The following is a 26972-nucleotide window of genomic DNA, read 5'->3' on the forward strand; positions in this document are numbered from 1 at the left end:
CGGAGCGAAGAAGACGCGTGTATTTTTTCAACGGCCGTTGAAATCACTTTTTTCGCCTTCCCGCTCGCGTTTTTTTCCTAATTTTTCCTCTCTTTACCTTCGGGTTTATTTTTCTTTGATTTGCAAAAAAAAAAAAAAAACTTTCATTTTTTTTCCTTTTTCTTTCGTTTTTGCCCCGGCGGGGCCTGTTGCCATTATACAGGCCTCGGACTTCGATTTTGCGGAGGCCATCTTCCCCTTCATGCCCCCGCAGGTCGGTTTTAAGAAGTGCCAGCGGTGTGCACGCCCGATCTCCGTTTCTGACCCACACAATTGGTGTTTGCAGTGTCTGGGTCCGGAGCATCGGGCGGACTCCTGCACCCGCTGTGCCACCCTGCAAAAACGAACACTTAAAAACCGAAGAATCCAACAAACTCTTCTCTTCGGCACCGAGTCGGCGATGGACTCCTCACCTTCCACCGCGGTACCTCAAAAATCGGCACCGTCGACTTCGACACCGACCGACCCCGCATCGGCGCCGCTGGCGCCAGGTAAGCCGGCTAAGAAGCCTTCCTCTTCCCTCGAGCGCCCTCCAGCTACGGTGGCGACACCGTCCCTACCGGCATCGCACCGGTCCCGCAAGCGCTCCGCCCCGATATCGGTGAGTGCCTCGTCATCGGCCTCCTCATCGCCGGGGCGTGGAGCGGCATCCAAGGAACCGAAGAAAAAGAAAGCGGTTCCGATGCCACCCCTAGATGACCGTATCTCGGTCATTCTTCAGGCTCAGCTTCAGGAGCAGTTGAAGAAACAACTTGAACAACTGTTACCCTCTATCCTGGCACCGCTCCTTCCGGTACCAGACCGGCCCGAGCCCCGCACCGAGCCTCCGGTGTCCACTCCTTCGGTACCGGTAAACACCTCTATGCCGATCCTTTCGGCTCAACACCTTCACGCCGATCCGGTGGTTCATTCTCAGACCACAGTGGATCCTCCTCGGCACCAGGCAATGTATTATAATTGTTTGATATTTACTGTTCACTTGATGTAAGTTATAAAATGAATAAAGAATTTTTTTAAAAAAATGTTTTTCAATCTACGCATGCTGAGAAAAGTTAGACACATTTTTCATCAACACCACTTTTCCATTTTGGTTCAATCGATTATTCTATCTCATCTCGATTATTGTAATGCCCTTTACCTCGGTATCACAAAAACCTATCTCTCCAGATTACAATTGGTCCAGAATACTGCTACCAGGCTGATTTTTGAGAAGTGTAAGTTTGATCATGTGACGCCACTGCTCTTCAACCTTCACTGGCTCCTGGTGTATTTTAGAGTCCAGTTCAAGTGTGCCTGTGTTTTTAAAATTCTTCTTGGTATTTTTACTCCCTTAGTTCCTTTATCTTAGAATCTTTATAGATTCTCTTTTGCAAGAGGCGATCAACAACTTAAGCTTTCCTGCCCATCTATTAAAGGTATCAAAAGAACCAAGATTTTTGGCCTCTCTGTCCTTCAAGTTCACACAGCTTTGGAATGATCTTCCACTTTTCCTGAGAAGTTCTGGTTCCCATTCTTCTTTTTGTAAGGCTTTGAAAACTATTCTGTTTACTAAACACTTTGGTAATTAATCCTTTTTGAGATCCATTCAATATGTTTCAGCTTAATCTAACTATTGGAAACAGTCTAGCTCTCTTAGATTGAAGTCTCGGTATACAAAACCAAGTATTAGATTATTAGATTAGAGGAAGCCACTGTCTTCCATGAGTTAGTGTAGGCCTTTTTGCATAGTGGCCACCTTGTCCCTGTCTGGTAATGTATAGAGCTTGGGTGGACCCTTTCGGGGGTCTGTCTAACCTCAGGGGTGTCACACTCAGGTCACGAGTTGAGTCCCTCCACCCCTCCTTTCCTCCACCTCCCCATATTTTTCTAGAGGTGCTTCAGCAATAAGCCTTGCTACCGATACCGGCAAGGCATATAGCTTAGAGACAGTGGAGTCTGTTCTGGGGGGAAAAAAAATCCTAAATCCTGAGGCAGTGCCAGTCTGAAGGGAGCCTTCCCTTGTCTATTATTGCTCTTTTTTAAACTAACTGCCATTTGGATTTTAGCTAGGTCTCGTATTTTGCAATTTGCACTTTCATCGGAAGAAAGTGCTAAATTGTGCTGCAGATGCGAGGCACTCGCAACTGGCCTGTGCAAGCGCTGTGCAGGCTGCCACAAAGAGGAAGCTTCGTCAGCATCGTTTGCCCGTGTCTAGGCTTCCCCTTCACGAGTGCCTCACTTGCCAGCAGCTGGCAGCAGGAAAGCCCGGGCTTCACCCGCCGCCCACACAGATTTCCCCAGCTGTCGACGGTCAGGGAAATAATGTTTCCTTCACCATCGATGCAGCTCCCTTACCGCTGTTGCTGGCTTGCCTGCTTTAGCGGCTAGGACAGTTCAGGTTTCCCAGACACTACAGGCCTCAGAGGGATTGTTTTTGGCAGGAAGCACCTCCATTTTGTCTGCAACCTCAGGTGACTTTCCCCCTGTTTTGGAAAAACATGGGGCAGGTTTCTGGTGGGTCGTGTGCTATGGCAGTGAGTCCCATTGGGCCGCCAGGGAGTTCCCTCTGATTTTCTTTTTGCCTTGTACAAGGCTTACTTTCAGGTGGCCGGGGGTCCTGCTTCCGCCCTGCCGGGGTGGGGGGTTCCCTCTGCACCCACTCCCGTTCAGCCACCGTCTGCTCCAGTCACGTCCCTGCCTTCTCACTTATCCAAGTAGCTGCAGGTGTCTTGGAACGAGTTTGTTGTGTCTGATGATGAGGATCTGGACCCTTTGGGGAGACCTCCAGGATCCTCTCGGGAGGACGGATGCTGGTAGTGGGGCCATTGCAATTTTGTCTACTGGCGAGGATGCGTCCATGGTGCACATTTTTCAGTGAGACAAGCTCCAGTAGCAGATTCTTTGTCTTCTCGGCGTTGCACTTAGAGGAGGAGACGCAAGAGACCCTGTGTGTGGTGGACTCTCTGCTTCGGGGGGATCTGCTCTGCATCCCGCTCTTTTCCTATGCATCAGGATATTTGGGATATTGTCCTGGCACAGTGGAAGATGCTGGAGGAGTCCCTTCATTTTGTGCACTTCATACTTTTGAAGTCGCCAGTGGTGGGATGCAGTGATCTTGACTATCGCTAAGCGGCATACGGTGCCCGTGGAGGATATGTCAGCCTTATGGGACTTTAGGAGCATAAATTGGAGGCACTTAAGCTGAATTTTGATGTCTCTTTCTTAAGGGTCCAGGCAGCCATATTTAGTGGTTTTGTCGCTCGGGCTGTGTTTAGGTGGGCTGAGCGTGTCCTTGACCCTGAGTCTGACTGGTCTATGGTGGATCAGGAGGTGGCAAAGATTGAGATGGCTGCCTCTTATCTCTCTGATGCCTTATATAATAATAATAATTTATTTCTTGTTTATCACCCTGCCAGTAGTTCTAGGCAGTTCACAACGGTGAAATTAAAAAACATTTCAATTAATAATCACATACTCACTACTATTGAGTACGACTTGTGGACATCGGCAGTGTCCATGTCTCTTGGGTTGGCCTCGCATTTTACCTTGTGGCTTCGTGCTTGGTCGGCGATATCTAAGGCTAAGTTGACAATTTCCCTTTCGGGCGTCTCTTGTTTACCGAGGATTTGGACAAGTTGGTTCAGACTTTGACAGATTCTAAAGTGCCCCATCAGCCTAAGGACCATGTCGGTCTGCCTGCACGAAGTGGCATTGCTGGGGGCGTTTGCGTGAGTTCCGCAGATATTTCCCTGGTTGAGGGGCTGCTTCCTTCCAGGCCTCTGGGTTATCCCGGGGTCATTTCTTTCAGCGCTTGCAGTCCTTTTTGGGGGCCCAGGTGGGGGGAGGGCGTGATTCCTCCGGTGGACCCTTTTCCGCTCGGCACACTCAATGACTCCTTGGTGCCTCTCTTGGTTCCGGTGGGTGCTTGGCTGCAGGGGTGGGCTGAGATCATGTCAGGTGATTCGGAACAGTTACGCTCTGGAGTTTTCCCACTTGTTGCCAGATCACTTTCTTGCTTCTCCTCAGGCGGTGTGAAAGAAGCGAGCTTTTCTTTTTTTTTTTTTTTTTTTTAATATTTTTTATTCTTTTTTTTAAATTCTTACATCAAGTGAAATACATGTAATACATTCAATTATGAAAAAACACTTGAAATTATTATTAATTGTTCTTACAATGTGAATTAAATAAACCCTTTATCAGAATTTTATATCATATTAATATTACAATAGTTTTCCCTCCCTACCCCTTCTATATGTTCTATACATATATATATTATATATATATATATATATATATATATATATATATATATATATGTTCGCCAGACGCTTCAAAGATCGCTAGATCTCAAAGCAGTAGTGCCTGTGCCTTCATTGGAGTGGGGCACCAGCCGGTACTCCATTTACCTTGTGCCCAAGAAAGAAAGGACTTTTCAGCCCATCTTGGATCTGAAGGGATTCAACAGGGCTCTCGCATGGAGACCATACGATCGGTCATTCTGGTGCTTCAGCCGGAGGACTTTGACCTCTCTCGATCATGGAGGCCTACTTGCATGTTCTGATTTGGTGTTCCTGCGCTTTGCGATCTTGGGACAGCACTTCAGTTTTGTGCACTTCCCTTTAGTCTGGCCACGGCTCCTAAGACATTCACCAAGATCATTGTGGTTGTGGTGGCCTTGCTCAAAGGTGGCATTCTGGTTCACTCCTATCTGGATGACTGATTGATCCACGCAAAGTCGTTTCAGGAGAGCACCCAGGTTGCGGAGTTCCTGCAGTCGCTGAGATGGGTAGTCAACCTGTATAAGAGCCGGTTGGCTCTGTCTCAGCGCCTGGAGTACTTTGGGGTTCTTTTCGATACTGGCTTGGGGAAGGTCTTCCTGCCGGAGGCCAGTTTGGTCAAATTGCAGTCGCAGATTAGCCTTCTGATGGCTTCCCGATGTCCTCGGGCTCAGGGTTTTCTCCAGGTTCTGGGGTCGATGGCGGCTTCCCTGGACATGGTTCGGTGGGCCTGAGCTCACATGTGCGGTGGTTGCCCCTGATGCAAGATCTGGACTCTCCCATTCCGCTTTGGGGGTTAGTTTATCGCAGTCTCCGTTGGTGGCTACTGTCTTCCAATCTGATAGAAGGAGTGAATCTGGATCGGCACCCGTGGATGGTTCTTCTCACAAATGCCAGTCTCCTCGGTTGGGGAGCTCAGTGTCTTGATTGCTCGACTCGTGGCAGTTGGTCTCCAGAGGAGGCATCTTGGTTGATCAATGTTCTGGAGACAAAGAGTTCCAGACCTTGTTGACGGGCAGGTCTGTTTGAGCTCTCTTGGACAATGCCACGGTAGTGGCCTTTATCAATCGACAGGGGGAACCTAGAGTTTGGTGGCCCTGCTCAAGGCCTGGGCAGAGACTCATCTTCAAGACATCACGGCTTCACACATATTGGGAGTGGAGAATATCCAGGTGGACTTCCTCAGTCGGCATGTGCTAGATCCCGGCGAATGGTGTCTCGAGCCCACGGCCTTCATATTGATTGTGCAGACTTGGAGTCAGACAGTCATGGACCTGCCATGAGTATTAATGTAAAAGCACCCCGGTTTTTCAGTCTGCGCAGGAATGTTCAGGCCATGGGGCTGGATGCGTTGGTACAGCCTTGGCCGACGGCTGGTCTTCTGTATGTGTTTCCTCTGTGGCCGATGGTGGGCAGAGTTCTTCGCATTACTCAACTCCCCAGCCACGTAATGCTGATGGCCCCGGCGCCTGTGGTATATGGATCTGGTTCATCTCACGGCAGATCCTCTTCCACTGCCCCTCTCGCTCGACCTTCTGACTCGGGGTCCTATTCCAGTGTTCAATCCAGGTCCCTTTTGTCTTGTGGCTTGGCTCTTGAGCTGGAACACTTAGGTAAGAAAGGTTATTCAGATAAAGTGATCTCCACTCTTGGGGTTCCGGAGACTTTCCACTTCCAGGGCTTATGTGTGTGTGTGTGGCGTATATTTGAGGAGTGGTGTGCTGTGTGTGATGTGGTTTCCTTTTGTGCCTCTTTGCCTCTTGTTCTTGCAGGATGGCCTGGACATGGGCCTGGCCTGGTCTTTGGGTTCAGCTTGTAGCCTTGTCAGTTTCTCGCAAGTTGCTGCAAGGTCGGCGCTTGATGTCGCTGCCAGACATTCGTGTTTAACCCTTTCAGGACCATAAGGATCGTAGGCCAATTTTTGTGGTTTTGATGACATTTTTATGGTAAAAAGGGCTTGCAGATGCCAAAAAATTGATTTTTTTTGTGAAATATCATTATTTTTTTTTTTTTTAAATCACACTTCTGGCTTATGGACAGTGTGGCAAGTGAATCTTCTCGTCAATCTGGCAATGACGCTAATGAATGAATGTCGGAACCAGTTTGTTTACATAAAGGCAGTATCATATGGAATCCGTACATATCAAATTTAGAACTGTAGACTATCCCAATCAAAATTTATAGGATTTTAAAGTTATGGGACAAATATGTCCCTTGGTCCTGAAAGGGTTAAAGGCAGCCAAGTTGCTTTGGCTTCCGTGTGGTTTTTGGTTCTGTCTTGGGATCTCAGTCTGGTTCTGTCCGTGCTGTTCGCCCTCCTTTTGAGCCCTTGGGTTCCTGCTCGTTTGAAGGACTTTACTCTTGAAGCAGTTTTTTGGTGGCTAATTACCTCAGTGAGACGAGTTTCTGAGCTGCAGGCTTTCTCTTGTAGGCCTCCCTTCCTGGGGTTTTCTAGGGAGCATGTTGTGCTGCAGCCTGTTCCTTCCTTTCTGCCGAAGGTGTTTTCACCTTTTCATGTCAATTAGTCCATGTTCCTCCCGGTCTTGGGTTGTCGGGAGGGCTCTTCAGAACAGAGGCAGTTGCGCAAGTTGGATGTCTTGTCTGGTCCTTCACTCTTAAGTTCAGTGGACCCAGGACATCCGTAAATCGGATCATTTTTTTGTCCTCTTAGTGGGGGATGACTCTTCCAAGGCTACCATTTTGCGCTGGATCAAGGAGACGTCGCTTATGTTCTTCAGAAGAAATCTGTTCCGGAATATCTCAAGGCTCATTCTACTCAAGGTCAGGCAGCTGCTTGGGCTTGAGACTTTGCTTGTGCCTTCAGTGGATATTTGTAAAGCATTCCTTTGTACTACATTACCTTGTGGACGTTCAGGCACATCGGGACATGGTATTCAGTGAGCATGTTCTAGTGTTGGCCCTCCGGGGGTCCCACCCATGATGGGTGGGTATTACCATGATGGGTACTGCTTTGGTACATCCCATCAGTGAAGCTGTACTGGTCTGGGGAGGTGTTAAGAAGGAGAAATTAGTTTCTTACCTGCTAATTACTCTCCAGACCGGTACAGCCCCCCACCCTATCTATCTGTCTGTTTTTATAGTTTTAGTGTGAAGAGTGGGTTTTTTTTCTGCAGGTTCTAGTATTTTTCTAGGCCTGGGGAGATCACATGAACAGTGACTTTGGCTCAGCTGGACCTTTGTTGAAGGGGCTTCTGTCTGCATCTTCCAACAGTATTGCTCTGTGTTCATTGTTACTCGTTTTCAGAGTATTACTGTTATAATTAGCAATGTTTAGTTCTGCTTAGCTATTGGCAGACTGGTCAGATTAGGGGGAAACAGTTACTTGTATTGCATCCAAAGGTTTTTGTTTCCACCTGCTGGTCATGGATAGGTATTGCCCATCAATGAAGCTGTACCAGTCTGGAGAGTCCAAAAAGAAAATTAGCAGGTAAGAACCTAATTTTTCTTTATCCAGCATCCACCGATTCCCCCATGGGTGCAGGGTAAGAGTTCTACTGTACTTATTTTCTATCAAAAGCTGTATCATACATGTACAACAGCACATTGCACTTCTTGCACACTTAATTTTTAAAAAATTTCATTCCATAGGAAAATGGAAGGTATGGTAGACGCAAACAATATCCAATCTCCTTAGTTTTGGCTCCAACTAGAGAGCTGGCAGTCCAGATCTATGAAGAGGCCAGGAAGGTATGTACTGGTCTGTCTTGTTAGAACCAGCTGGAAAAACTAATGAATAAATTCATCTTCTCTGGGTTCCAGTATGGTGAAGATGTGGAGCACTTACTTTGATTTCAACTATTATAGAAAAATTGCATTTAATAGTCTGGTTAAGTTTAGTCATTTAGATTACCTTTTGAAATGTTCTCTAGGAGCTCTGCCTAAATGTGGTGTTCATACATTCTAAATTCAGCCATACAGTTCCCTTTTCAGTTTAGACATTGATATAGATTCCCTGTATTGGCTGTGGGCTTTGTGGCTGTGAAGCTTTGTAGCCTATAACATTCAATAGGCAGTAATTTTCCAATAATCATACTTCCATTGTGAACCACTTAATTCTGCAGTGGTTATCAAACTTGTGCAAGGGTAAACTCAAGCCTTCAATTCCTGTTTGCAGTTTGCATACCGTTCCAGGGTTCGTCCATGTGTGGTCTACGGTGGTGCTGACATTGGCCAGCAAATCCGAGATTTAGAGCGTGGATGTCACCTGCTTGTAGCAACTCCTGGGCGTCTGGTTGACATGATGGAGAGGGGAAAGATTGGATTAGACTTCTGCAAGTATGTTTCTATTCTGCTTTTTAAAGTTCAAAATTTTGTAGAATTGATTCCTAGATTAGACTTTCTGTTCACCAAAACCTCATCTGATAAGATCATAACTGCTTGAGAACTAAAGCTCAGCTATAGCTTTCACATCTTCATGTTAAGGGTGACTAAAAATTTCTCCTTACTACTTTTCAGGTACCTGGTTTTGGATGAAGCAGATCGTATGCTTGACATGGGGTTTGAGCCTCAAATTCGACGTATAGTTGAGCAGGACACAATGCCACCAAAAGGTGTGCGCCACACCATGATGTTCAGTGCCACTTTCCCCAAGGAAATCCAGGTATGAAGTATCAAGTAAAAACTTTCTTCTCTTTCCCCCCTCACTTTTTAAGAAATACACTGGGAACATTCTGTATCTTCCTAGATACTTGCTCGTGACTTCCTGGATGAATACATCTTCTTAGCAGTTGGCAGAGTTGGCTCTACTTCTGAGAACATCACCCAGAAAGTTGTCTGGGTGGAAGAGTTGGACAAGCGTTCATTTCTGCTTGACCTGCTGAATGCTACAGGTATGGTTTGACTGGAGACTAACTTTGGTGCAATAGGCTTGTAACCAATGCTGATATGGGTTTTAAGATTGCCATGTATAGAACTGTTTGTTATGGTCCATTGTGTCTGTCCCACACTTCAGCCTCTTTGCTGACTTTTCATGTAATTTGATTCTCCCATTGTGGCTTACCTTTTTTTCATGGTGAAGGTCTGAGATGGAGCATTCCTTTAATCAACCCTATTTAAGTGACCTAATAAAAGTACACCTAGAAGATATAATTTATAAGTAAATTATGTAATATGGGTAGGTAGGTCATTCGTTTTCAGTTTCAAGTTCTAATTTTTGAAAACCACTTGCTCATAACTGTAGCTTTTCAAATAAGTAACTGGGTGGAAGTGCTTTTAACCTCTCCCCATTGCAAGTTTCACTGCTGCTTAAATGTGATTTACCATATCTGGTATATACTTTAATGGTGTGAACATGAGTCCACAACTGACACAAGTATACTTTGAGGGAAAAGTAGATTGCAGTTTTTTTGTGACATGAATTCAGATTTATTTTTGCCTCAATTTTTTAGGCAAGGATTCACTGACCTTGGTATTTGTGGAGACTAAAAAGGGAGCAGATGCACTTGAAGACTTTCTGTTTCATGAAGGCTATGCTTGCACAAGTATTCATGGAGACCGCTCCCAGAGAGACCGAGAAGAGGCCCTGCATCAGTTCCGCTCAGGAAAATGTCCAATCCTTGTTGCCACAGCAGTAAGTTGTCTTAAAACTATTTTCCTTATTCTATTATATCAATCTAAAATGATGGTTTATACCCCTATCAGCAGATCAAGGTGGAAACGTGAAGATTCCAATAATCAGTACAACAAATAGGAATATTTCCATTCTCTGAGGACAAACAGGATCTCATGTGTGGGTGATGTCATCCATGGAATCCAAGTGTACTAGCACTTTAAACTTTTTAGCAGTGCATGGATGCTAGTGCTTTCCTGCCTGACATCTTTGGATTTATCATCCACTTTTGATTCATTGGATATGTCTTTACTTTTAGCTAGATTAAGGAAGACCCTTGGCTAGGTGTGTGACGGCAACTAAGAAAGCAAATAGAATGTGGGAATTATCAGGAAAGGAATGGAAAACAAAGATGAAAGTTATAATGTCCTTATATCACGTTCTGGTATGGCCACAACTCAAATACTGTGTGCAGTTCTGGCCTCTGTATCTCAAAAAAGATATAGCGGAATTAGAAAATGTATCCAAAATGATAAAAGGTTTGGGACAACTTCCTTATGAGGAGAGGCTCTTCATCTTTGAGAAGAGATGGCTCAGGGGTAATATGATGAAAGGTCTTTAAAATACTGAGTGGAGTGGAAAGGGTAGATGTGAAATGCTTGTTCATTCTTTCCAAAAATACTAGGAGGCATGAAAGGAAGCTAGCAGATTTAAAACAAACTGGAGAAAATATTCACACAACATGTAATTAAACTTGGAATTTGTTGCTGGAGAATGGTGAAATCGGTTAGCTTAGCGGGGTTTAAAAAAGGCTTGGATAATTTCCTAAAGAGAAGTCCATAGGCTATTATTGAAATGGCTTATGGAAATCTATTGCTTCTCCGGAGATAAGCAGGGCCCACTTGTTGAAGTCTCTGAGCCTGGTGTGTCTGTGCTAGAGTTGCGTGGGGACAGAAATCAAACTCGTCCCCGCTGGAATCAAATCCATCCCCACCCGTCCCTATGGACTTCAGAAGTAGTTATTTCATTTAATTATGCTACTGAATTAAAGGCTCTGGTAGAGACCCATATACAAATAAGCAAAAATACTTTAATTTAGAAATACTAATTGGGAAGAATACATACTTTGTAAACGGGTTTCAACTAGAGCCTCTTAAAAATGAGTTTTCAAAGCCAACAAAAATGCAATACAATATACATGCAAATAATAATAATCATATGCACTTATAATCAATCAGTATCAATACAAAAATAACCCCCTCTCCCAACCAACATTTTCATCGGGGAATAAAACCACACAAGACATACCCCTCCCCCCCTATAACGAATCCACAAAAGACGCCAATGGGCTCCCAAACTAACTTGAATATCTTAGTATGCCCCAGCATGTCCGCATTCAACTTCTCATACTTAAGAACATAAGAATTGCCGCTGCTGGGTCAGACCAGTGGTCCATCCTGCCTAGCAGTCTGCTTACACGGTGGCCTTCTGGTCAAAGACCTAACTGAGACTAGCCCTATCAGCGTACGTCCTTGTTCAGCAGGAACTTGTCTAACTTTTGTCTTTAATCCCTGGAGTATTTTTTCCCCTATGACAGACTCCGCAAGAGCGTTCCAATTTTCCACCACTCTCTGGGTGAAGAACTTCCTTACATTCGTATGGAATCCCCTTTCAGCTTTAGAGAGTGCCCTTTCATTCTCCCTACCTTTGAGAGGTGCACAACCTGTCCTTATCTACTAAGTCTCTCCCCTTCAGTACCTTGAATGTTTCGATCATGTCCCCTCTCAGTCTCCTCTGTTCGAGGGAGAAGAGGCTCAGTTTCTCTAATCTTTCGCTGTACGGCAGCTCCTTCAACCCCTTAACCATCTTAGTCGCTCTTCTCTGGTCTCTTTAGAGTAGCACCATCATGTACGGCAACCAGTGCTGTATGCAGTACTCCAGGTGAGGGCACACCATGGCCCAGTACAGCGGCATGATAACCTTCTCCGATCTGTTCGTGATCCCCTTTATTATTCCTAGCATTCTGTTCACCCTTTTTGTTGCCGCCGCACAAATTTGCCCACCAAAAAGTAAAACTAAGGCGATCCCAATTTTTCCAATTACGAGTTACCATGTGCATGGCTATCTGGGTCATAATAAGGAAAAGCCGACATTTATATCTATCCAATGAGGGTTTAAGATGCAATATCATCCTACTTGTGACTACCTCATATGTCAATGGAATCGATGACTCCAGTATGGTATTAATCTGTCCCCATATTGACTTCCAAAAGTTGAGTATCAAAAGACAATAGAACAGCAGATGATCCAGTGTCCCTATATCAAGATGACAGTGCCAGCATCTATTAGATTTAGAACTATCCAATTTCTGCAAATGAACAGGGGTTCAGAAACTTCTGTGTAACAAAAAAAATAACATGTTTGTCTCATAAATGCTGACACCGTACATCTCATCCTCCAAGTCCAAATTAGTGGCCATTGAGATGCAGAAATCTGCTGCTTTATCTCAATGCTCCAAATGTCTCTAAGACTAGTTTTTGGTTTTTTTTTTTTTTTTTTTTTTCATATAACCAGATAGTGGAAGCATAGGACCTGCAAGCTATAACGATTTTTTAGATATCGCCAATCAGGGAACCCCTTTTAGATATCGCCAATCAGGGAACCCCTTTTAGATATCGCCAATCAGGGAACCCCTTCTGAATGGCTTGCTTCAACCGCAACCACTTATAAATTTGAGACTTTGCAATACCAAAAGATTGTTGCAGTTGAGAAAAATCAAGTAGTGTACGTATACCTGCCTGCATCCAGTGCTTCTAGAAGATCCTAGACTCGCCAATTTGAATCTTGGGAGTTTAGCCATAATGATTGATAAGTAGATTTCTCTACTGGAATATCTGTTAATAAATTTCAAGGTTTTCCAGGTATCAGATAAAATACTATTGTCCTTAACATAATTGGGTAACTTGATACTCAACACATAAAACAATCGTAATGGGGGCATAAGCTGCCACTCTTAAGTACAACCAATCAGGGAGATGTTCCATGAGCTCAGGAAGGATCCAGTACATACCCTGACGCAGTATATAGGCCTGATGGTACCTATAAAAATTTGGGAAATTCACCCCACCCGCCACAATTGTTTTTTTGTAAAGATACTAAAGCAATACGAGTAGTTCTACTTAGCCAAACAAATTTGGTAAGAATACTATTCAATTTCTTATAAAAGGACCCCTGAAAATAAACTGGCAACATGCCCATTTGGTAGCAAACCACAGGCAAAATCATCACCTTAATTGTTTGAACTCTCCCCTACCAAGAAAGATGCAGTGGGTTCCGTTGATCACACTTTTCTGAGACCCGTGGCAAAGATTTCTTTAGCACTCCACAGACCAGTAGAGGTTAATTTTTACGAGTCTGTTTATATCCAATCATGACCATAGAGACTGAAAACAAAACTGTGGAATAGTACATAAGAGATACCTTCTTTCCCTATTCTTATCAGGCTTCTTTGTCTCCAATCTTTTAATTTTGGTATTAGCATACTGGGAATATTCCTTGCTGTTGTACTGATATCAAAATCAAGTCTCTTCCTCATCTGCTGATAGACTGGTTGAGACTAATGGGTTTTATACTCTATCAAAGCTCAAAGAAAAGAAATTTAGGGTAAATTTATCCTTTGGCATTCCTTTATTCCTTGTTGACTGTACTAAACTAAACCTTAGGTTTGTATACCACGCCATCTCCGTGAACGTAGAGCTCGGCACGGTTTACAGTTAGAATAGAAAGGAACTACAATGAGGGGTTATAGGATAGGAACTAAGAAGAAAGAGAGGGACATGGGTACTAGAGAGCGGGAGGTGTTAGGTTTTTGAAAAGCGCCAAGTTTTCAGGTGTTTGCGGAAGGATTGGAGGGAGTCCAGATTGATCTTTTATTGAGCCATAACACCATGGTTTTCATTCATAGGTACCCCAGGGCTTTCCCTCCACACAATCCTTACTTGTGCAGTGACTGTTCTTGACCAGATATCACAGTACTCTGGAGGATTGTGCTTGTGCAGCTTTAAGTCCACCCTAAAGTTGTTACCTAAGCAATGGCTGATGCATCTTTCATAGGATCTCCAGATATGTGTCTGTTGCAGCATAGGTATAAGTTGTGTATGGCACTCTTAAACCATCAGGTCAGCCCAGGAAGTTTAGTTGATTTTCTGCTTTTTAACACAAACCTTTCTTAACAGGTTGCAGCTCGAGGGCTAGACATTTCAAATGTGAAACATGTCATAAACTTTGATTTGCCAAGTGACATTGAAGAATATGTCCATCGGATTGGCCGTACTGGCCGTGTTGGTAATCTTGGTAAGTGTTTCTGTTTTTTTTTTTGTTTTGTTTGTTTTTTTTTTTAAACAATTTCTAGTCTTTAGTAATACATAAAACTTATGTGGAGCATATTGGCCAACCATTGGCAGTGGAGGTGGGTGGGCGCAGCATGCCAAATCACCTTTGGCAAAAACATAAAAATTGGTCTTGAACACCACACACTGCAGAGAGATTTTTACAAGAAGGTAGCAAGGAAAAGACAGTTGACAAACATGTACAGAAAAGGTACTATCGGCAGAATTTGGAAGGGAATAGCCCTCGGCTAGGCGTATGCTGTTCTGTTATGACTTGAAGGATGTGACTGAAACAGTATGAGGTCATGCAGGGATCAGCCAGTACTATCTCCAAGGAGTGTGGGACAGTATAAATACCCCCCCTCAGATTTCTTGCTGCTTCTAGGTTGGTTTTAAGCCAGGTTACTAAAACACTATTATCCCAAGACAAGCAGGCAGCATACTCTCAACAGTGGGTGACGTCACCGACGGAGCCCCACAGCGGACAGCCTCGAAAGCAGACTTGCTTGAAGATCTTTGTAAGAGCTTTCGAGTGCTGCACTGCACATGCGCGAGTGCCTTCCCGCCTGAGTTAGGGCGCGCGTCTCCTGTGAGGTACCTCAGTTCAACGTTTTCCGCGGAGCCGAAGTCCTCTTCTCTTCAGCTCTGCAGCCTTCGTTGCCTTCTTTCACCGCGGCTTTTTTATTTTATTAGTCGCTGTGCTCGCGTTTTCCATACGGATTGTTTTGTTAAAAAAAAATAAAACGTATTTCTGTTTTGTTTTTCTTCCGGCCAGCGGCCCTTTGGCCTAGGCCTGGCTGCTCACCTCATTCGATACGTCGACCTTTGTTTTTTCTATGTCCCTGCCTCTTACCGGGTTCAAAAAGTGTAGTCAGTGCAACAAGACCCTTTCAATCGCCGATCCTCATAGTCGGTGTATTGCTTGCCTGGGTCCTGAACATTGCCCCAATGCTTTTTCGCGCTATGCGACCCTCGAGCCCTTCGTAGACACCGTGCCATGGGCACTATGGACCAACCACCTGATAAGGTCTCGACCTATGCTTTGGGGACGGCCTCGGTCTCAAGTCCTCGACGCCAGCTTCTGCCTTTACCAAGGCCTCAACCTCGACATCTTCGGTCTCAAAGGCCTCGACGGCAATTCCTCTGAAGTCTTCCTCGGTGGGTAAGTCTCCTGTCTCTTCTTCAGGTACCATTCCTAAGAAGCCTCCAGAGTCTCAGGCATCCCAGGCTGTGTCCGCAGTCCTGCCAGTCTCTTCGAGACCTCCAGCTAAGCATGCCTCCAAGCATCGGGAATACTCATCCTCGAGGTCGCCCACCTTGGAGCGCACTGCTGCACCTTCGAGACCTGATCCTTTTGTCTCGGTGCCTATGTTCGAGGACATGTTGAAAGCCATTCTGACCACTCAGATTTCTTCGGTCATGGCTCAACTCTTCCCGTCCTTGACCCTGCTTCCTACGAGCCAGCCTGAGCTGCAGTCTGAGACTCCTGTGGAAGCACCTCAAGGCAAGCCTCGGAAGTCTTGCCAGTTCTCATCCAGTGACTCTTCACCTACTCCTCGGACACAGTCTCCTCCACCTCGATTGAAGCATCGCTCGAGGCATTCGAGGCATCTCACTTCCAAGCTCACTCGGGAGACTTTTCTATCGCAGAAACCCTCTCCTCCTTCAGATACTGAGTCTTCTATGCCTCGTTTATCAAAGGCTACTGAGACTTCTACTAAATCTAAACATAAGTCACGCAAGGCTATTACACCGGCTGCTTCTCCTCGCAGTCTATCGAGGTCTAAGATTCCTCCATCGAGACCACCTCCGAGGAAGTCTTCTCCTCCTGCCTTGACCCACTGTCCCTCAAACCCCGGGGACTTTACCATCAAGGTTTTTGAAGCGCAAACACTAACTCTTCCTCATGCAGGTAGTGCAGCTTCTTTAATCACTGTGCGCCTGGACTCTGAGCCTCCTCAGTATTCCAGAGAGGCTTCTCCTTCCTATTCGGTAGTCCCTAAGTCTCGTGCTCCTCCTGAAGGTGCCTTGACCTCAGTCTGCCTCTTTTTGCCAAGTTCGTCTTTGACATGGGAAAAGCGCTTCAGCTGGATCTCCACTCTGATTCCAGGTACACCCCTGAATACTTGACCGACTTGGAGTTGCCTCATCCACCCAAGGAGACATTGAGACTTCCTATGACTCCAGTATTGAAGCAAACTTTTTTAAAGGAATATGGAAACTCCTTATTCCATTACAGCTATTCCATCTAAGCTGGAATCCAGGTATCGCACCGTACCTTGCAAAGGCTTCGAGAAATCTCAATTGTCCCACCAGTCTTTGGTTGTGGAATCTTCTTTAAAGAAAGCTCATCCATCTAAGCTTTACACTGCAGTCCCTCCAGGTAGGGAGGGCCTTACCATGGACATGTTCGGCCGTAGATTATACCAGAATTCCATGACGGCTAACAGAATTCTCAATTATAACTACATTTTCACTGCTTATTTTAATATTTCCTCAAATTGATGCCTAAGTTTTACCCGGCTCTTGAGGAACAGTGTCTTCCAGAATTCAAACAGATTATCAGAACTCTGTCTCAACTTCAACTCTTCATGCTGCAAGCCACATACGATGCCTGTGAGCTTTCTTCCAGGGTCTCTGCTTTTGCAGTAGCCATGCGTCGCCTAGCTTGGCTTCGCATTGTTGATATGGACACCAATTTGCAAGACCGTCTAGCCAACTTGCCTTGCCAGAGAAATTAACTTTCTGATGATTCTATTGAAGCTGCTACAAAGCATCTCTGAACATGAGCGCTCTTTTGCTTCCTTGATTCGGCTGAAGCCTAAAACTCTCCTGTTCAGCCATACAAACAACCACCACGTCGTTATTCTCAAAAAAAACCCGACGTACTGTTAAAATGATGATTTTTCCTGTGGTTTGCTATCAATTGGGAATGATACCAGTGTTTTTTCAGAGGTCTTTCTATAAAAAGTTAAATAGTATTCTGGTTAAATTTATTTGGCTGGGTAAAATTGCAAGAGTGGCTCTAGTGTTTCTACAAAGACCAATTGAGGGTGGGGTAAATTTCCCCAATTTTTATAGGTATCATCAGGCCTATATCATGCGCCAAGGTATGTATTGGGTCCTCCCAGAGCTTTTGGAACAACTACCAGAATGGTTATGGGTTGAGAGATCACTTATATTTCCACTCAGGCTTGATCTTCTGCTTAGTATAAAAATGCCTAGAATACGTAAAGACAATAGAGTATTAATGGATACTTGGAAAACATTAAGACTAATAGACAAATTAACTCCTGATTCTATTTTAAAATCGACACAACAATCTATTTGGGTAAACTCCAAGATACAAATAGGCGGGTTTAAGGTTGTCTGGAAGGATTGGATTAAAGCAGGTATAAGATCCTTAAAGGAAGTAATTGATAATGGTAAGCTGCTTGATTTTTCACAATTGCAACATAAATATGGTCTGAATAAAAAAACAAAGTTATAAGTGGTTGCAATTGAAGCAGGCTACTCAGGTGGGGTTCCCTGAATGGAAATCTTTAAATGATCATTACAGCTTAGAATTCTTATGTTTCCAGGCAGATTTTCTGGGACACCAGGCCGCAAAGTGGTATAAAATTATATCTAATTATTTGAATAAGAAACCTAAAAATGGATTAAGAGATATTTGGAGCATTGAGATTAAGCATCAGATTAATGCATCTCAATGGCCACGTATTTGGTCTTGGAGAATTAAAGGTACGATGTCGTCATCTATTAGGCAAACATGGTTCTTGTTGCATAGAGCATTCTGGACCCCTACTAGATTGCAAAAATTAGATTGCTCTAAGTCTAATAGATGCTGGCATTGTAAAATTGAAGTTGGAACTTTAGACCATCTTTTATTCTATTGTCCATGTATTCAGGCATTTTGGTTGTCAATCTGGGATCAAGTTAACCTAATGATGGAAAGTCATGTGGCATTGTCCTATGACACGGTGGTTTTTGGAATGTGTATGAGGGCTAAATGCCAAATATCTGCAGCAAATAAGTTATTGATGATTCTTACTGGTGTGGGGATCCAGCAAATAATGACTAATTGGAAAGACTGTTCTAGACTGAATTGTAGTTTCTGGTAGAACTCAGTATGTCATATGCACAAGATGGAAAGACTACTTGCAGTACAGAAGGGTTATTTTAAAAGATTTCAGGAGGTGTGGAGGCCATTAATTGAATATTATAATGATTAAGGCTTACTCTTTTTCCTTATGGGATAATTTGGAGAAATGGGGGTGAGGTGGGGGGATAGGATATTCTAATTAAATAGCAGTATATTTTAACTGATTAATGCATATAAGAAATATGGTATATATGTATGAACAGAAAAGGAAAGGAGGTAAATATATTGGAAATATATTGCTATGGAATTTTAGGGGATATATGTAATATGATGAGTTATATTTGTTGTGCATTTAATTTATATAATACAATGAACAAAGAGTTGAGGAAGAAAGGGTGGGGGGAGGGATAGGTTAATGTAAGATTAATTGTAATGTAGAAGAGAGATGTCTAGGTATGTATATGTTTGGATAGATTATTTTGTGGATATGGGGAGGGATGGGAGGTGGGTGGGGGGAATTAAAATATGTATAATAACGTTGTTTAAGAATGTCAAGTGAGTTATGTGAATCATTTGTAATAATATTGTACACCTGTTGAAAGAAATAAAATGAATAAAGATTTTTTTAAAAAAACAAAAAAACGACGCCAGCTTTCTCCAGGCCTCCGCCTAGAAGGCCTCCACAGCAGCAACGACAGCAGAAACCTCAGACTCCTGCTGCGGCTAAACCAGCTCAGTCTTTTTGACATCCCAAATCTGAGCATGCCAACCTCCCTTCATCAGACTTCTCTTCTGCCAATAGGAGGTCGTCTTCACCGTTTTTATAACCAGCGGGAGATGATCACCTCAGATCTCTGGGTTCTTGCCATCCTTCGGGAGGGATACTCACTTTACTTTCTTCAGATACCTCCAGATCACCCTCCAAGAGAGTGTCCTTACAAATTTGTCGCAACTTCCCCTTCTTCAGGAAGCTCAGGCTCTTCTTCGCCTTCGAGCTGTCGAGGAAGTTCCCTTAAACCAAACGGGACATGGGCTTTTATTCCCGTTATTTTCTAGTCCCAAAGAAGATGGGGGATTTGCGACCCATTCTAGACCTCTGAGCCCTCAACAAATTTCTAGTCAAAAAGAAGTTTTTGGATGCTTTCTTTACCAACCTTATATTCCTTGATGGATCAGGGAGATTGGCTATGCTCTCTGGATCTCAAAGAAGCTTACACTGATATCCTGATTCATCCAGCCTCTTTCAAATATCTTCGATTCCAGGTGGGGAATCTTTATCTACAATACAGAGTTCTTCCTTTTGGACTCGCCTCATCCTTCAGAGTCTTCACGAAGTGTCTGCTGGTGGCTGCAGGGTCTTCAAGTTTTTCAATACCTGGACAACTGGCTCATCAAGGCCCCCTCTCAACAAGGGTTTTTTGCAGCGACTCAACAGACTATTGTTCCTCCAATGTCTGGGGTTCGAAGTCAACTTTCCAAAATCCCAGTTGACTAAAAAGTCCCACATTGGTTTCAAACTACAGGCCGATTTCATTAATTAATGTAGATGGGAAACTTTTAGATAAAATATTGGCTTTACGCTTAGCTAAGGCACTCCCTTTTATTATTGGTATGCACCAAACTGGGTTTGTTGCTAGGAGACATTCATCAAATAACACCAGATTGGCTCTTCGTATGTTGAATTTAACAAACCATGAATGATCCGGCTTTTTCTGTATCCTTGGATGCAAAGAAAGCCTTTGATCGGGTGGAATGGACCTTTATGTATCAATCTATGGAATGGTTTGGAATAGGGTCAAGATTTGTAAGAATGATTCAAACATTGTATAGCTTCCCTGCTGCTAGATTATTTTTCTGAATGTTTTAGTTTGCAAAGGGGAGTTAGACAAGGCTGTCCTCTGTCTCCTATGTTGTTTGATATTGTATTAGAACCCTTGTTCAACAAACAAAGGAAATGCAGGGTATTCCTTATTCAGATCGGGAATATAAGGTCTCTGCATACGCAGATGATATATTGCTTCATTTGAGAAATCCTGAAAAGACCATTCCATGCTTACTTGAATTGATTGAGAAATTTGGAAAATTCTCAGGTTATAAGATAAATTGGAGTAAATCAGAAATTCTTTCATTAAATGTACATTGCACAAAAGGCTTATTTTTGATTCATTTTCCTTTATATGGAAGGAAGATGGATTAAAATATTTAGGAATTTGGATTAAAAATACTCTGGAAGACACAATGAAAGAAAACAAAAAATCTTTGCTGCAGAAGGTAACAGAAATGTGCGAGCAATGGAACCCTTTACATCTTTCTTGGTGGGGGAGAGTTCAAACGGTTAAAATGATATTGCCTGTGGTTTGTTACCAAATGAGTATGTTGCCAGTTTTGTTTTTTTTTAAGAGGGTCCTTTTATAAAAAATTTAAATAGTATTACCAAATTTGTTTGGCTAGGTAAAACTCCTAGAATTGCTCTAGTATCTTTACAAAAATCAATTAAAGAGGGTGGGGTAAATTTTCCCAAACTTTTATAGGTATCAAGCCTATATTCTGCGACAGGATATGTATTGGGTTCTCCCAGAACTCATAGATAATACCCCAGAATGGTTATGGTTGGAATGGCGACTCATGTTTCCTCTACGCTTATGTCATGTTCTTAGTATTAAAATGCCTAGATTATATAAAGACAATAGAATATTAATGGATACATGGAAAACACCACTATATATTAATAATTTAACATCTGTTCCAATACAAAAGTCAACAAATCAAACTACATGGCTAAACTCCAAGATTCAAATTGGCGGATTTAAGGTCATCTGGAAGCATTGGATGATAGCAGGGATACGTATTTTGGAAGATGTTATTTCAAATGGTAAATTGCTTGAATTTTCACAATTACAATATAAATATGGCCTTAATAAATCACAAGCCTCGAACACTTAAGATTTTAAAGTGGTTGAGGCTTGTGCAGATGAGGATGGAACTTGAAGGAATGGGGTAGGGACAGGAAAAGAACTCACGGGGACGGGAAAATGAGTTCCCCTGGGGATGGGGAAAATTTGTCCTCATGTCATTCTCTAATTTCAACCTCGGGATCCTTTTTCAGCGTGCCTTTCTTTCCTCTTTGGAAAACTCTGCCATTTTTTTTTTAAATTCTTTATTCATTTTACATCTTACAACAAGTGTATCATAAAATTTTATCTTAAACAATATCACTTGATTATAAATTTGACTTAAATCATAATATTTAAACCCTCCCTCCTAATCCTACTAATTCATATGTAGTACATATATCATATAATATATTCTGTCCTATTAATCTAATCATTTAATATCAAATCAGAAATCCCACCCCCCCATACTTTGCAAGTATACCTATTAGGGAAAAATGATAGTCATAAAAACATAAAGAGTTGCCTCCACTGAGGCAGACCAGAGGTCCATCTCGCCCAGCGGTCCGCTCCCGCGGCGGCCCATCAGGCCTATTGCCTGAACAGTGGTCCCTGACTAATTTTATAACTTACCTCTAATCCTGTCCCTATAATCTACCTCAACTCTTATCTGTACCCCTCAATCCCTTTGTCCTCCAAGTACCTAGCCAAAGCTTCTTTGAAGCCCTGTAGCGTGCTCCTGCTTATCACATCCTCCGGTAGCGCGTTCCATGTATCCACCACCCTCTGTGTGAAAAAGAACTTCCTGGCGTTTGTTCTAAACCTCTCCCCTTTCAATTTCTCTGAGTGCTCCCTTGTACTTGTGGTTCCCCATAATTTGAAAAATCTGTCCCTGTCTATTTTTTCTATACCCTTCATAATCTTGAAGGTTTCTATCATGTCTCCTCTAAGTCTCCGCTTTTCCAGGGAGAAAAGCCCCAGCTTTTTCAGTCTTGTCAGTATAACTACTCATTACAATATTCTATTAATGGCCTCCAAACCTCCTGAAAGTTATTAAAATTACCTTTCTGCAAGGCTAACATTCTTTCCATCTTGTATATATGACATAATGAATTCCACCAAAAACTATAATCTCTTCAAATTTTTCCAATTAAATGTAATCTGCTGAATGGCAACTCCTTCATAAGTACCGTATTTTCACGCATATAACGCGCGCGTTATACACGATTTTACAAACCGTGCATAACCTTGCGCGTTATATGCGTGAGCGCATTTTACAACTTTTTTTTTTCAATCCGATCAGCATCCCCCCTGCGAACCGGCATCCTCCCCCCCCCCCCCCGCTCGCATCAACCCCCCTCCCCCGCGATCCTACATCCCCCCAGCACCAAACATCTCTTACCCGATTGGGCACCGGCACCAGCACCAATGCACAGGACGTGCCAGTGCCCGAAGATCCTCCCTCGTTGGTTTGGGCTGGGCTGGGCTGGGCGGTGCGATGCAGGAGAGATAATCCTTCTTCCTGCGGATCCTCCCTCGTTGGTTTGGGCTGGGCTGGGCGGTGCGATGCAGGAGAGATAATCCTTCTTCCTGCGCCGGGCTGGACTAGGCTTTGAGCATTTGCGCATGCTCAAAGCCTTCTGGTCTCGCTCTCTCCGAGAAGAGAATCTCGGAGAGAGCGAGACCAGAAGGCTTTGAGCATGCGCAAATGCTCAAAGCCTAGTCCAGCCCGGCGCAGGAAGAAGGATTATCTCTCCTGCATCGCACCGCCCAGCCCAGCCCAAACCAACGAGGGAGGATCCGCAGGAAGAAGGATTATCTCTCCTGCATCGCACCGCCCAGCCCAGCCCAGCCCAAACCAACGAGGGAGGATCTTCGGGCACTGGCACGTCCTGTGCATTGGTGCTGGTGCCGGTGCCCAATCGGGTAAGAGATGTTTGGTGCTGGGGGGATGTAGGATCGCGGGGGAGGGGGGGTGACGCGAGCGAGGGGGGAGGATGCCGGTTCGCAGGGGGGATGCCGGATCGGATTGAAAAAAAAAGTTGTAAAACGCGGGTAAGCGGGGGGGGGGGGGGGATGCCGGTTCGGAGTAAGCGGGAGGAGGTTTTAGCATGCGCGGTATACGCGTGTGCGCTATATTAAATTTTTTAAACATAAATTTGTGTTCCCCGCGCGCTATACCCGTGTGCGCGTTTTACACGGGTGCGCGTTATATGCGTGAAAATACGGTAATAGCTTATTATTCTTTGCAGAAATTTGATTTTTCTTCCTCATTGACATTCCAAATAATATAGTATCATAGGATAGAGCCACAGGATTTTCCAACAAACAATTTATTTGGCCCCAAATCGATTTCCAAAAAGCCAAAATGAATGGACAATAGAACAATAAATGATCTATGAAGTCCCCGCTTCACTATTAGACTTAGAGCTATCTAATTTTTGTAAACGAACAGGAGTCCAGAAAGCCATTTTAGCAGTCTTCAGCTGAGCTCCCACCTAGAAGGCCTCTTCCTTCTGCAGCTGAGCATGCTTCTGTCCTACTGGGGATTTTCCATGGATTTTGTGCTGGCTATGTATAAGGCGTACTGCCTGCCCAGGGCTGGTGGTCCCTTGAATTCCTGGTGATCTTGGCTTCATCGAAGGGGTCTCTTCGATGCCAGCTTTTCCTCAGCCTAAGCACCAGCATGTCTCAGAAGACATGGCTTTCCTGGATGACAATTTTGCCACCAGATGATAACCTGGGTTACTCAAGGGGGGGAGGTGCAGGCTGGGTGTCAAAGCCACCCGCATGGTGGTGCACATTTTTCACTGGGAAGAGCTGCAGGAGCTCATTCTTCAAGTGTCCTCTATTACGTTTTGAGAGTGATTCTAAAGAGGCATCACGAGCTCGGCTCGTGTGTTGGATCCTCCTCTTAGAGGGATTTGGATGGCTTCCTGTTCCTTCCTCATACATTAGGATCTCCAGGATATTGTGCATGCTCAGTGGAAGACCCCTGGCGCCCCTTTTCAGCTGGTGCAGTTCATGTCCCGCTTTTATTCCTAAGACTGTTGTCTGGTCATTCAAATCTTGTGGGTCCCAGGCTCTGGTTGTCTTCTGATAGTCTTCTGATAATTGCTTGCCAGGATCTCCTTTCTTCTTCTCTGTGCTAACCATCAATCTTCCATCTCTGTCCTCCCCTTCCATTTCCCTTCCCTGTCCCAGAGGTCTGGCATCTTTCCTTTGTTTCGTCTCCATCCACAGATCCACTGTCTCAACTACCCTTTCATTCTGCATCGCTTCTTCCTTCCCCACCATCCCAGGTTCCACCATCTCTCCCTTTGTTCCTTTCATTCCTAAATCCCATTGAATACCATCTCTCCCTCTCCTCTGTTTTAAACCCATTATTTCTTCCCCCCAAAGTTCGGCATATGCACGGCTCTTTGAACCCCCCCTTCCCTCCCTCCCTCCGTGTACTTCTACACCAGGGCCCCCTCCCCTGAACATCTGCACCCCCTGAAGGCCTACACCCCACCCCTGAAGGCCTGCATGTCCCCCCTTGAAGGCCTACAACCCATCCTTGAAGACTAGCCTGTCCCCCCTGAAGGCCTGCACCCCCCTGGAAGGCATAAGAATATAAGAAGTTGCCTCCACTGGGTCAGACCAGAGGTCCATCACGCCTAGCAGTCCGCACCCGCAGCGGCCCATCAGGTCCATGACCTGTCAGGTTTTCTTGATTTAGCCCTATGTCCCCTTATTTTTCTATCTATATTCCTTCTATACCCTATCTACCCCTATCTGTACCCCTCAATCCCCCTATCCTTCAGGAATCTATCCAATCCCTCTTTAAATCCCCGTAGTGTACTCTGCCCGATCACATCCTCTGGGAGAGTGTTCTATTTGTCCACTACCCGCTGAGTGAAGAAGAACCTCCTAGCATTAGTTCTAAACCTGTCCCCTTTCAGTTTCTCAGAGTGCCCCCTTGTACTTGTGATTCCCCGCAGTCTGAAGAATCTTTCCTTGTCTACCTTCTCTATGCCTTTCATAATCTTGAAAGTTTCTATCATGTCTCCTCTAAGTCTCCACTTCTCCAGGGAGAAGAGCCCCAGCTTGTCCAGCCTATCGGCTTATGAACAGCTTTCCATACCCTTAATCATTTTCGTCGCTCTTCTCTGTACCCGCTCAAGTATCGCCATGTCCTTCTTGAGGTACAGCAACCAATACCGTACTACCCCCCCTCCCCCCGGAAGGCATGTACCACCCCCCCTGAAGGCCTACACCCCACCCCTGAAGACCAGCTTGCACTTCCTCTGGAAGGCCTGCACCCCCTCCCCCTGGAAGGCCTGTACCCCCCTACGAAGGACTATGACTCCCTCCCCCCTGAAGGTCTGCACGTTCAGTTCACCTAAATTCAGCAGCCTGCATAAGATCGCTGGCTCTAGCGATCTTTGCAAGCTGCCATACGTCGTCCGAGTTGTCTTCTCTCTGCTGCGGTCCCGCCCCTTCTCTGACATCAAAGAAGGGGTGGGACTGCGGCAGAGATAAGACAACTCGGACGACGTATGGCAGCTTACGAAGATCACTAGAGCCAGCAATCTTCTTCTGCAGGGCAGGCTGCTGAATTTCGATAAATTGCTTCGGGAAGCCAGACACTAGCAGGGAAGCCACTTCCTGACTGACACTCCCCACTCACCCTCTAAAGCAGGAGCAGCAGGCCAGCAAGAGGCAGTGCTGCCGCTCCTGCTTTAGGAGCGAAGGGGGAAGGTCAGTCAATGAATTGGGAGACTGGTTTTTTGGTGGGGTAAATTGATTCAAATTGATTCACCCAAAGTGAATCGGGCAGCACTAATGTAAACATACCAGGATATAATCTTTTTAGGAAGGACAGAAATGGTCAAAGTTGAAGGAGTAAAGATCGATGTCCAAGCAACCGAAATGCAAGGGATCTGGGGAGAGGAAGAAGTGATATGGATCGCTCTCAAAAGAGAAGGTGGAACTTGTATCTACGTGGGTGTATTCTACAGACCTCCGACTCAGTTTGGAAGGAAAAAGGAGGTGCTGCTGTTGGGAGATTTCAACCTGCTTGATGCGGACTGGAATGTTCCATCTGCGGAATCGGAAAGAAATAGGGAGATTGCAGATGCCTTTCAAGAGGCTCTGCTCAGACAAATGGTGACTGAACCCACGAGGGGAAAAGCGATATGGGATTTGGTCCTCGCAAATGGAGAGAGTATCTCTAATTTTTGAGTGGGTGCTCACCTGGGAAGTAGCGATCATCAAACGGTGTGGTTTGATATAATGGCTAAAGTGGAGAGCGGCCGCACGATACTTAAAGTCCTAGATTTCAAATGTACAGACTTTAATGAAAAGAAAGCTGTTAGGATGGGAGGACGTAAGAGAAGTGGAAAGACAGTGGTCTAAGCTGAAAGGAGCGATAAAAATGGCTATGGATCTTTATGTGAAGAAAATAAAAACAAGAGAAAAAGAAAGCCGATATGGTTCTCCAAACTAGTGGCAGAGAAAATAAATGTGAAAGAGTTGGTGTTCGTGAAATATAAAAACCCCCAAGACGAGGGGAGAGAGAGCATATTTCTGAGGTGTCTGCAGTTGGAGAGAAGGGCTTTTCATGCCTATTAGCTGCTGCTTCCCTGTCTTCTCAGCATTTTAAAGGTCCAAATAGTGCAGCAAATCAGGCAGGCACTGAGAGGGGCACCTATACCATCAGCGAGGCCCCTGCCATCTGACTTA

At 44.5% G+C, this 26972-nt stretch overlaps 1 protein-coding gene across 13 annotated transcripts in view; it reads left to right on the top strand.

Moving 5' to 3' along the window:
- DDX3X (DEAD-box helicase 3 X-linked) overlaps nucleotides 1-26972 on the top strand; it is a 215681-nt gene that overhangs the window by 171793 nt on the left and 16916 nt on the right. For all 13 annotated transcript variants that reach the window (XM_033947566.1, XM_033947571.1, XM_033947577.1 and 10 more), the window contains 6 exons: nucleotides 7905-8003; nucleotides 8431-8591; nucleotides 8772-8916; nucleotides 9001-9145; nucleotides 9704-9885; nucleotides 14100-14217. In XM_033947566.1, the coding sequence (XP_033803457.1) occupies nucleotides 7905-8003; nucleotides 8431-8591; nucleotides 8772-8916; nucleotides 9001-9145; nucleotides 9704-9885; nucleotides 14100-14217 (850 nt within the window). The remainder of the gene's footprint in view (nucleotides 1-7904; nucleotides 8004-8430; nucleotides 8592-8771; nucleotides 8917-9000; nucleotides 9146-9703; nucleotides 9886-14099; nucleotides 14218-26972) is intronic.

Source organism: Geotrypetes seraphini, chromosome 6 (assembly GCF_902459505.1).
Source record: "Geotrypetes seraphini chromosome 6, aGeoSer1.1, whole genome shotgun sequence".
NCBI classification, from domain to species: domain Eukaryota; kingdom Metazoa; phylum Chordata; class Amphibia; order Gymnophiona; family Dermophiidae; genus Geotrypetes; species Geotrypetes seraphini.